Consider the following 12,575-nt stretch of genomic DNA (forward strand, 5'->3'; position numbering starts at 1 on the left):
GGCCTCAGCGTGTCATCGAGCCACCCTTTAGGACCGCCCACAAAATCCTGGACTGAAAACTGTTTTAAACTCTACTTCCACATTTCAGTAATATATCGTTCAAAGTCTTTTGACGTGTTTCCCACAACTAGAGGGTCTAAAGTGTCAGATATGTCCTTTAGGCGAATATTTGACTTTTGTTAGGTGGCGGTAAGACAATACTAAATGAATGTTATCGTAGCTGCATGTCTGCTGAATGAATCCACTGAGAAAAAAAATCTTTTAGGATCTCAGTGGACATTTCTTGTAGTTCTTGTAGCTGCGAGCCTGTGCACTGCAGTAAGCTCCAGTAGACAGCTTGTAAGTTCTTCCCTCTGGGTTTAGTCTGAAAGGTTACTGTCGTGCTTCCTCCCATGCTGTACAGCACTGCCAACAAGCTTTATAAACCCAAATGCTTACTGTAGCTTTTAGGTATTAGTTTTGAGTTTTGGTAATCTCAAAAATGGCCAACTGTAAAGCTCGGTCATAGCATCGGGGCCAAAGGCTGAGACGACATATTCCTTTTGTCTGTGGAGTGATTTTTGAAAACACCCTTTGAAGCATTTTATTAGGAAGTTGCTTTAAAGTGAAAGGACCTTCATCAAATTCTTAATTGGCTCCCTAGTTCCTGCTCAGTTATATCCAAAGCTGTGCGTAGTGCAAAGGCAAAACAGCTTCAAACTTTCCGTTTCCTTTCCTCTGAGAGTGAGTTCAGTGCTGCGTGCTAGCGGAGCAGACCAGAGTTTAGATCCCAGAGCGATGAATTCATTAACGGTGGCAGATCAGACGCCAGTGATGGATAGCTCAGGTTTGGCCTTGGACATGTGGTAATAATAATTTCCTCTGCGACTTCAGTTATCACTAAACACACTTAAAAGCTACACAGACGTACATCTCTCGCTCCCTGCTCGTGTCACACAGGTCTCCCTCCCATAAGCTTAAAAGAGGAGTGGGGGAAAAAAAAAGAGGCTTAAAGAGTGATGTAGAAGTGAGTGATGAAAGGCAGCTCTGATGGAGGGATGTAGAAGAGACTGGAAGTTTCTCTGTGGCTTCAGCGTGACCTTTCTCTCTCTTTTTTTTTTTTGAACAGCTCCATATAGTTCAACTATAACTCCACTTGGTGCTGCTTCATGCTGTTTAGGCAAAGACTACAAGTGAACAATAATAAGACGGTCGGGCAAGCACGCATGGTCTTTGTCTCTCCATTAAGCTATATCTCTCTCTCTCGTCCTCTTCTTGTTGCTCGCAGCATTTCATGTTGCCAGCGCGGCTGCCAGGCTGTCAAGTCTACCCTTTGTGTCTAGTCATGCTGAAGCTGTCATATAACCACACACCGCTCAGTCCCGGGCAGCTTAAATGACACACTGAAAATAACCTCGTAATAAAATCCCACAGCATAAATTAGACTTCCCCAGACCTAGTCATTCTGCGTCAAAAAAAACCCCCACAGGAGCTCAGCCCTGCTAAGGAAGAGAATAACTTATCTGGTAAAAACAGTGTTTGTGACTTGTTCTTAGATCATTCCGCTGCTTGTATTCTTCTGGGATCTCAGATAGGGCAGAGCAGTCACGACAAAACAAAACATATACATCATTCTGACAGAAATTGCAATTGTAGAAAGATTTGTGGTATAATTTTCAAGCATGTTTAAGTCTTCGAGGACCATGGTAGTGTTTTTTTTTTTTTTAGATGTTTATATTTATAGCACAGCCAACTGTTTTTACAAAGCACATCATACATTTTAGATTGTATGTGTTTCAGATTTCTTACCCTCTAGACAGTCACTGTTTATCCCACATTTCACTATGGCATGAAAATAAGCTTATATATGATGTAAAGAAGACCCATTTTCAAACATTATCCATGTTTGTGTATTATTTATTTTCTGGGTTTGACATTCAAACATTATACAGTCTCTCCACAAATGAGTGATCGTGTGATTGCAGTAATATATTTCACTGTTTCTGCAAAACAAAGGGGCATATTGGATGAATGCATGCCCCTTTTCTTCCAATGACTGCAATTTTCTGCACTGGATAATCTGATTTAGAAACAGGAATATAATCTCAAAGCAAAAATCAGCCTGGGCAGTGCTAATTTCTAGACTGTGTGTTTAACGCACACAAAAGATTACAGGATCACAGTGTCTCTTGTATTTTTACAGATACGGCAGGTTAAAAATTCAGAAAATGTATTACAGTTTTTCAGAAAAACTGCTATAAATTCACTGATTTCTGTCCACAAAAATCACAAATCTCTTGTTCATGCTGATATACTTTTAAGGTACCACACAGATGTACTGATTTTAGCAGCCAACTGTCAAATCTCAGATGTTTCTCAAAGGGAATAGTTCAACATTTTGACGGTACCGTAAATTTGTAGCTGTAGCCAGCAGCTGGTTAGGATAAAGACTAGAAACAGGGGAAAACAGCTCGCATGTCCCGACTAAAAAGAAGAGACACCAGGAGGTTACTGTTCCTGGGCAAGAAATTGAGATATGTAACACATATAATTAACGTAACACACTGGCATATATTAACTGTACAGACATGGGGGCGTTATCTAACGTCTCATATAACTGGACTAAGCGTATTTCCCAAAATGCTGACCTATTCGTTTAAACACACCAACTAGAGGGCTCCTTCTGTAGATCTACCCCCAAAAACAATGTGCAACCTTGACGACAAAGTGCAGAAAATAAAACCTATACGGGAAAGAAGAATCCTGCTCTAATAATATAGCGTCAGAGATGATTGGTAGCAATTTCTCCTTTTGTGTGTGTGACCCTTGATTGCCAGTGATTCTCTTCTGTTGTGGCGCTTTGCTGCACTTTGTCCTCGCATTTCTTTTCCCTTTCTTCTCTCCTCATCACACTGTTTCCTCCCCACTCCCCATCTCTTTACATCCAACTATAGAAGCGAATGTGGAGCACAACTTGGCAGTGGCACTACTGGCCATCTGCTCTGTGTGTGTGTATGTGTGTGTGTGTGTTTGTCCTTGTATTTTTGGATGTTGACAGCAGATTAGGATGAACCTCTCATAAACAGATCTGTATTGTGCATGTTGATCTGGAAGGCATTTACACGTCCGCACCACAAGGCTTCATTGATCTTTTTTCATATAGATTGATTGAATATCGCTTGTAATAATATAAGACATTTGAGATGTGACTCTGTGCTGCTTTGTTTGAGGGCTGCTTTGCCTGCATTTGTATCCATCGTGATTTTGCGGCATTTCAAATCCTGTTTCTCTAAGATTAAGCAGCCAGTTGAAGAGAGAGGAATGCAAATAACAACACCATTATTTCTTTGAGTCAAGAAAATAATTAGCCTATTTGAAGATAAATGCTTTAGCTAAATAAATAAGAGAGTGCGGGTTTTTTAAATTTATTTATAGGCTCATTTTTGCTCAAGTGCTTTTTGAAGGGTTTGTTTACGTGCATATCTGCACTGTATGCGCAGCAATACGGGCTGTTCCATTTGTTGTTTGAGTCAGACAACACAACTCCAAGTCTCACACTTCAGCCTCTGGTGCTGGCAATATTACACCCTATATTAACTCCATCTATATCAACAAAATCTATATCTTTTACTGTCTTCAAATATATATGAAAATCAGCCAAAAAGAGCCCCTCCCAGCAGTAAGGCCGTTGTTTATCTTTGACCAGGAAACTCAACACTAAATACAGCAGCTCTTGAATGTGATTGGCTGGTATTTTTTTCATACCGTTCTCTCCTCTCCTCTGCAGATGGAACATCGGCATCGTAAGAAGGAGACCCCGACGCCCGCCAGCACCCATCACCTGTTCGTCCACATGAAGAGTCTGATGAGCGCCAATCTGGGGGAGGAGCTAGAAGTCTTCTTCCACATTTATGACGGACGGGAGAACCGACCACTCAGGTAGAAACTCAGGAGAAAATCAATTTAAAAGAAAAAAATCATTATTATGCTTATGCTCTCATGTTTGCTAAAGTTTGTTGGATGCTCGGTCCATACTAATGCAACTGAGGTGCACTGGTGACTGCAGGGTGAACGGCTCCCCTTCTGATGTCAAGAAGAGCGCTCTAATTATATTCACGAACATTTATTAAATGAAGCAGGTTGTTAAAGTGCACGTGGACGTATAAAAGTGGGCAAGGCCATGCTATTTTTCTCATATAAAAAGTGTCAGTGCCGTCCACATAAAAGGACCTATCATCCTGGGAGTCTAGGCACCTCATTTGCATGCACACACACACACATATACACATAACACCACATACTCCTGATGGGGCGTCGGCCAAATACAAGACTGTGTTTAAAGTCCCTGGTTTCATAGTTCAAAGCGACGAAATTCTATTTTATGTCACAAACAAGGGGATTCGTCAGGCAAGGAAAATGAGTGGGTTGAAAAATGAGCACGGCAACAGTGAAACTTCTTTTGATAAGTCGTGCTTTTTGCGTCTGACGCTCCTCTCCTCCCCTCAGGGTCACATCAGAGGAACAAGGGTGACAGTGACGGGATTTAGTTTGAGCACTTCTGTTTTCTATTGAAATGCGCTTCATTATTCAACAAATCTCGGGCACGTAATCACTAAACTGTTATTGTGCATACTTGGGTTGACGTACAAATCTGTGGTTTTCTCCACCATTGCGTGAATAATGGCACACAAAAAGGGATTTCCAAAAAGTGTGCAAATGTTGTTTTTTTTTTTAGTTTTCATGATGTGGTTCATCTGAGAGAACAAATATGATCTGCATGTGTACACACACACATGCAACATCAGTGGATCAGAAGCACTTTTAAGATTTGCTCTCTCTTTTAACTCCAAATTCTTGATGCACGATATATTTCATCTTTGCGATTGTTCCCAACCTGCACTTTGTCTTGAAGTGGATAATTAGCGTCCAGTGGTATCATATTAAGATCCACTTGAAGCTCTCTCGCTGTCATTATCCGTCTGTATTTCTGTCCCGCTGTCTGTCATTCCTGTTTTTCTCCAGCGTTGACAGATTGAGTACCTTAGTCAGGTAAGAGTAATGAGACTCCTTGGGTCCTGTCGTGCATTTGAAGTAGATTTACAGCTCATCCTCTGAGTCGGCTTTAGTTTTTTTTTTTTACGCTAGAACATCTGTCGCAAATGTGTATTGTGAAAATAGCAAACAGCAAATGATGATGATGATGAGAAAGATCTGTTTTTCTTAGTTTATCTTGTTTCCTGAATCACCTAATAACATTTTTCTATCACTTCTATGGGTGGAAAGACAGTCGTAGGCCGTAACCATCGTGCCTTCGTGGTTCTGTCTTCGAGGAAAATCTCATACTGGCAGCCCGCCAATGTTGTCTCTCACTGTCTGGTCACACACATAAACACATACACACACACACACATTTATGCAAGATGCCTGGCATGGAGCCATTTTGACGCTTCCCTCTGTGCTGGTGGTTTTCTGTGTGTGTGTGTGTGTGTGTGTGTGTGTGTGTGTGTGTGTGTGTGTCAGAGACCAGATGGGGGTCCGACCCGTTGTCTCAGTACCATGCCAACACCAGCAGCCCCTGTGCATCATGGCAGCTTCTTTGTGTTAAATACTGGCTCCTTGTTTGGTTTTTCAGCAACACACACACACACACACACACACACACACATTGTGACATACCGTACCATGCTCACACATGATCCTGTTGCTTGTTTTGCTCCTGATCAAACGTTTATGACAATGATGTGAAGACCATTCGGCCTGCCTTCCTCACACTTCCCTCCTCCTGCTAACTGTGACCTCTCATCTCTCTGAAGGTCACCCACAGATGACTGGACATGTGTGTCTACATGTTTTTCTGTTCATTGTGTGTGAATTTCAGAGGTTCCGCTATGTGTTTTTTGGACAAAGGGATGTAGGGATGTAGGGATGTAGTTTGGAAATCCTCTACTTATTCACCTCGCTGTCTTGTTGAGTCACTTTTCTTCATCTTTCCACGTGGCCTCATGAGGGTACATTTAGGCTTTTCGTCAAGGGGGTGGGAAGCAACAGCGGCTGTTAATTTATCCAGTATTTTACACACTCACTGTCCCATCCCCCTCATCGGGTTAGCACACGGCTCCGAATGCAATCATCGATATCAGGAGAGGGAATTGCGAGCGCCGCGTGGGCCCAGAGGGGAGGGAAATCGGCCATTCATGTTATGTTAATGCGAGCGGTGATAGAGGGAGATAAGGTCCCGCTGGGGGACACTAGTCCTCTTAGCTCGGGCGATCAACACGCTGCAGCTGTGAGGGAGAAGAGTCGGCGGCAATGGGAGGGTGTAAGTGACTTGTGTGTGTGTGTGTGTGTGTGTGTGTGTGTTCGCAGGAGTGGCTCTTAATTGGCAGTTGGGGTTTCAACAATAGAGGGCTAATTAGGGTTCGGGAAAAAACGTGCACAAGTCTCATGTCTAATGCATAGGAATCCGTCTCCATATGGCCGGATAAATGGCCTGGAAAGTTACAGAGAGCGGCTAATGAGGAACAACAGTGTCTAAATCAAACTGGCTCTCGATTGGTTCATTCGAATGCAAAAAAAAGGAGAACTTTACTGAAGGAATACATGTATTAAAAATCATAAGCTTTCGCATAATTAATAATCAGCAGCTTAATTAATTCAACCATGGGCGCCCACTGCCCTAAATACACAAAACACTTTGACACAGTGCAGGAGGTAGCCTTTTATTTACATCATGGTTAGTTTTCAGCTTGTAAGAAGAGCTTTTAATAGCTCAGACTATGTAGAAACATCCTAATCCATCGTAGTTGTATGTAGCATGAAGTCTAGTTATATAGGATCTGTTGGGGTATATGCTGCTCCTGTGTGAATGGGCTGTTTTGTAGCTACCCGTGCCAGAGACTTGGCTCATTGTCAGGCGCTGGTGCATTACAAGGTTTTTCTCTCTGCTTATCGGTGGACTGTGAAAGTCACCTAACTGGATTAGCCCGCAGTTCACCAGCCAGGATGAGACGGGGCCCAGCAGGATGCCTCCGCTGACTCTCTCTGAGCTTGTGTGCGAGATAGAGAGAGAGAGAGGACGGGAGTGCAAAGAGAATGAAAAAGCGATCCGTGTCCGTCCTTTCTGTTTTTGCCCGACATGCACTTCATTTCCCCGCCTGCAAGAAGAGGAGGGTGCGGGGCATTCGAGGGCAGAGTTGTTATTTCAGGACTTGCTTGGCGAAGTTCTTGAATTTCATATTCGAAAGTTGTGCCATAGAGTATGTGCACACTATCCAAAGTATGATTCAGTGTTGTTTGGACAGGAAATCAGATAATTTCCTTTTCCAATGGTCTCGGTGTAGCTGCTTGTAGCTTTATTTTTAACCACATTAGCATCATAGCTCCACGGATGGCAAAAGTTTGGTCTGTCTGGTGGCTAGTCCACCACTTTGGTTTAGATTTAAATACAGTGGTCCCTTGTTTATCGCGGGGGATACGTTCTAAAAATAACCCGCAATAGACGAAACCCGCGAAGTAATCAGCTTTATTTTTTACAATTATTATACATGTTTTAATGCCGTAAAACCCCTAACCAGACACTTTTATACACTTTTCTCTCTTATATAAACACTCTCAAAGTTCAAACTTTCGCAGATTTAACAAAAATAAGTATAATACTGTATTAGTAAATAAAAAACCAAAGATCAAAACCTGTTTTCAAGCCCAAACATTTTTAACAAATTTAATTTTTATGATCAATCTACGAGGTTTGACACATAACTAGTATTTCCGAATGCATTTTGTACAGTACTACCTCAGCCAATCAGAACGCCGAACACAATGCGCATTCATACTGTACAGTACGCTGTAAAAAAAAGTCTGCAAAATTACACTAAAAAAATCCCAACTAGACATTAATTACATTAACGTTTAACTACACTAATCAAGTCATGGTTTAATGTGCCCTATACTTTGGTTGATGACCATATTCGACACCCCATGTACGAAGGCTCAGCATCAGCCAGGGTTCGAATCCAACCTGCGGCCCTTTGCTGCATGTCTTTCTCCATCTCTCTCCCGCCACATTCCTGTCACTCTTCAGCTGTCTCTGTCAAAAACAAAGCTTAAAAAAAGGACACTAAAACCGTAAACATACCTGCTAAACATCAGCATGTGAACATTTTGCGGTTGTTGACTCAGTTTTGTCGACAGAAGTATTTAGAGAAACTGACACAAAAATGCAAACTACAGACTGTTTGTCTGTTCTAGCTCGGAACATCTGCTTAAATGCAATTGTCAAAAGTTGTGAGCGTATCTCAACAAGTATTTGAGTGGCATTCATGGTCCCCAGAGGATGAGTCCTAATGACTTTCAGACCTCGTATATGGTAGAATTCAGCTCAAAAACAGCCTCACACAACCTCTAGCATGGTTAGTGACACATAGTTTTGTTGACAGGATTTCGACAGGCAGACAAAATACAGTCTGTTGTGTCTGTTCTTTGTTTTTCAAGTTTCTTGCTCCACACTTGAGTGTAACTAACTAACTAAATGTCCTGTGTAATATACATTAAATGCAGCAACAACCGAGCAGTTACACATGTGACTCCTATAATTGCTATTTATGTATATTTTATCCTTTAAATGACACCCACAGCACATTATCTTTGACATTTTCCACCACTTAGCGGGTTCATTTTGTCATTTTCTGTCTGTATTCACCTTGCTAATAATAGTCTCAGTCTGTCCGTGTCACAGCCAGAAGATTTATGACAGCCAGCCTGGCAGTTATAAGACTGAGGATCTACATTTATTGCTATAGCCCATCACTGTTTTAGCTGACGGTGCGGTATCTTGGCTAAACGTGTCAGAGAGAAACAACACGCTGAATATTTTGTTCAGCCGCGGAGGAGTTGCGTGTGGATGTACTTGTCGGATATGTTACAGACGTTCGCTGTTGGGGATTTGGTTCAGTGATTCAAGCTTTGTATATGTTTTCCTCTCCCTCGATCCATCTGTGTCTGCTCCCGCTTCGCCTGTCTGTCTTTCCCCTGCCTCCTCTTCTCTTTCAGACAGCTGCGGTTTGAAGATCCGAACTTTGAAGCGTTCTCTCCAGTGCCCTCCGTTCAAGCGCTTGACGCTTTTGACACCGTTTCTAATCTTCACTCTGTTCCCGTTAGCAGTGGCTTGGATGCAGTTGTTTACGATGACACCCAGCCATCACTCTTTACCTCATTCATCTCAATGTTTGTACCCTCCCTCTGTCTCTCCTCTCTTACAGCGAAAGGTTCTTTGTCAAGCTGAATAAGAGCGGGTTGCCCAAGTCGCCCGAGAAGACAGAAAGACAATGCACGTTATTTGTGGTAAGTAGTAAACATGACTGTGTGCTTTCAAAGATTGATTTGAAGTCATTTAAACCTGTGTAAAGCCGACCTAAGTCATATGACACTACCCTGAAAACTAAAAGTCAGTGCTCTGCTGCTTGTTTACAATAATTGAATGTGATGAATGTATGTTTTCCTGTTTTGTAAGGATTTGGGAAGCAGCGATCTACGAAAAGATGTCTACATCGTTGTGCACATCATAAGAATAGGTGGGAGTTATGATGCTGCTTCTTTTATTCTACTGAGCACTGCATGTATTTTAAGTCTCTAGGGCCTTAATAGTGCTGTTATGACTGTGGATGCTGTGTGTGTGTGCGTGTGCAGGGAGGATGGGAGCGGGCGAGAAGAAGAATCTGTGCAGCGTGCAGTACAGGCGGCCGTTCGGCTGTGCTGTCGTCAGCATCGCTGATCTCCTCACTGCTGACTCCAAGGATGACCACCTGCTCAAGGTTTATGCGTAAGTCACTGCAAACAACCAGTATTTCAATACTAAGTCCCTCCGTTGCCATGCTATTACTACATTTTGGTAAATTTGTGTAAAATAATTTGCCTACCAACACTTCTAAAACTCACAAACACATATTCTTGTTAGTTTAATTCATACAAAAACCAAAGTGTTAACACGAAAAGTTCAACTTTTACAGAGTGTTATTAACCACCCAGCTAAATTTGAATGATTAAGCTCAGGGTGGCCTCAGCGTGTCATCGAGCCACCCTTTAGGACCGCCCAAAACATCCTGGTGAAAAACTGTTTCAACCTCTAATGCCAGATTTCAATAATGTATCGTTCAAAATCTTTTCACATGTTTTCAGCAACTATTCTCCAACATATTTAATGTATTTTGAAAGAAATCTCTGAATTGCCTTTACACAGACTTTACAGTGATTTACAGTGTAAGATTCAGGGCAGGAGTCAGCCATGTTGAACTGCTATTTTTCTAGCCCAGAACAGACAAACTAAACACTGGCTGTAGACAGAGCCACTGTAGTTTCTCCTTAACACTAGGAAGGAAATTGTGAAACAAAGGGGTTGCAATCAGTTACCATTAGATACCACTAACACTTGTCCTTTAACCAGTGCTAGAATTCCCTTTTTTGAAGCTGCAAAACAATTCAAGTCAGCTGGCGGTCTAACAGTATTAATACAGACACTTTACAAAAAACAAAACACCTTTTCCTGTTGTGCTTCAGGGGCTCTGTGCTTTTTTTTCACAAACACTGGCAGTGTAGTTGTGGTCCAGCCTTGTCTACATGTTGCCCTGAGGGATAGAAAAAGCTACCATTGACACAGTAGTCTGACCTAAATTATAGCTGGATCAGACAGACTGGCCAGATACACTTAGCTCAGAAAATACAGCCACTGTCTGTATACCTGCAGTTACCGCCAGCAAGGTTTTAGTCAGATTAGCAGTAAAGTTCTGAGCTGAATGTTTATTGGAATTAAGACTCCAAACAAGACGTCATTGGAAATACTGTAAGGAATTGTTTTTACCCAACCTGCCCTAGTTAAATTTAACAACTAACAATAAATAGCAGGTGCTGATTGTAGTCAAAGTTATACAGTATTTTTTTTTTTGTGTACCTGTGATTCATATCATTAAATGTGTGGTCCATGTTAGAGTGAATCATACAGTAAATGGAGGAGCGTTGTCAAGTCTGGAAACACTCTAATTTAAAAATGTTGGTATCTACCCTAGAAATATGTTTTTGTTGCATTATGGGATACGTAGGATCCAGCATTTTCAGGCTTTAATCTATATATAGGGCCTAAAATGTACAGTGATTTTGACTATTCTTCCGGTAGTTTATCCTTGTGAGTTCCCTACTTTATCAAAATAAAATACTACATTAGTGGTGTGCCCCTTTAAGTAGAAATTTGTAATCTATAAAATCTATTTATTTTCGGTGGCTCTGTCTCATCTTTCTGTCTCAGGTGTAACACTGAGAGTGAGTGGTTCCAGATCCACGAGAACATCATCAAAAAGGCGAATTCCAGGTACAACCTGTCAGGCTCCAACACCGGTAAGAACCACATCATTCATTTTGCTCCCTCACATCTACACCTCGCAAACAAGGGGATTTAGTAATTTTACTAGTTGGCTTCTTTAGTGGTGATTTGGTTTTTAAGCGGATGTACTTTCATGAGGCTTACTTATTTAACAAAACCTTCATTTTGCAGCGTTGGCAAACTTGCATCATCCGTCTCTTGCAGTGTTTCCGGTCAGTCTGAGAAGTGGCGTTTGTGTGCGAGTGAAGTTCCTCTTTATAGGGGCGAGCAGATCAGTCTGCGTATGGTTGGTGTCTGCAGGAAGCTCTTTGTTGCAAATGCATTCAGATGGTTTTTATAAATAGCTGCGTTCGCATCATGCTGAACAACAGCATCAGCAGTTTCCCGTAGCAACAGGTCAGTGGAGAATCTGAACATTCAGTTCTTCAAACGTCAGAGGCGTGACACTTGAAGAAGTTTTCATTGCGATTCAAACTTCGTGTTTTTGGACTGTAGAGTGATTACACAAAGAAACTTACAGCTGTCAGATGAACCTCTGATTATGGTTTTAAATATATTCTACGGTGAAGGAAGATGTAATCATGAATTAAACAGCATTGGCTAGTTTGCAGATGTTTTCATCAAGAGGAAAATGCAAGTTAACAGTAAGCAATCAGCAACAGTCATCAGAAGTTTGTGTTAAAGCTGATTACATAAATGTGAAAACCGCTGCACGCTGTTAATTTCCGTAATGAAAACATTATCTTGCATGTTAACAGAGTTCATTGTCTTCTTACACCTCCCTTGTGTATTCTTAGAGCGACTCCATGGCCTGCTGCATAGAAAAGGTTCATAATTGTTTGAAGACTATCAGACAGAACGCAAACTGGCGAAACGAGAGAAGAGATTACAGGGACGTCAAGAATCTGTGAGACCAATCTGCTGACTCAGCTCCTCTTTCCACCTTCCCTCAGAAGGCCAATAATTACTTGAGGAGAAGTCATCTGAAATTATGGCGAATAATTGCGCACAAGCGTAAAGGAGTAGCAGTAATTAAACCGATGACACAAAGCCATGGTTGGCACCGCGTTATCTGAGCAGCATCTTCGCGCCCCCGTCGTTTGATGACAAAACTGCAGAATCCAGCTAGACTTCAGTGCGACTGCGCTGCTGAGGAATAGATGGATATGTAAGGGGCTTTGCACAGCTGAGCTGATAAGTGCCACAAAAGTCGAATTTCATTTCTGAT

The 12,575-nt window shown here is 41.8% G+C and overlaps 1 protein-coding gene across 6 annotated transcripts in view; it reads left to right on the top strand.

Annotated features, from left to right (window-relative positions):
• Nucleotides 1–12,575, top strand: part of dock4b (dedicator of cytokinesis 4b) — a 119,667-nt gene that overhangs the window by 44,092 nt on the left and 63,000 nt on the right. For all 6 annotated transcript variants that reach the window (XM_019271522.2, XM_019271523.2, XM_019271525.2 and 3 more), the window contains exons 8-12: nt 3,767–3,918; nt 9,237–9,318; nt 9,488–9,548; nt 9,664–9,796; nt 11,273–11,361. In XM_019271522.2, coding sequence (XP_019127067.2) covers nt 3,767–3,918; nt 9,237–9,318; nt 9,488–9,548; nt 9,664–9,796; nt 11,273–11,361 — 517 coding nt within the window. The remainder of the gene's footprint in view (nt 1–3,766; nt 3,919–9,236; nt 9,319–9,487; nt 9,549–9,663; nt 9,797–11,272; nt 11,362–12,575) is intronic.

This window comes from Larimichthys crocea, chromosome XX (assembly GCF_000972845.2).
Source record: "Larimichthys crocea isolate SSNF chromosome XX, L_crocea_2.0, whole genome shotgun sequence".
In the NCBI taxonomy this organism is placed as follows: Eukaryota; Metazoa; Chordata; class Actinopteri; family Sciaenidae; genus Larimichthys; species Larimichthys crocea.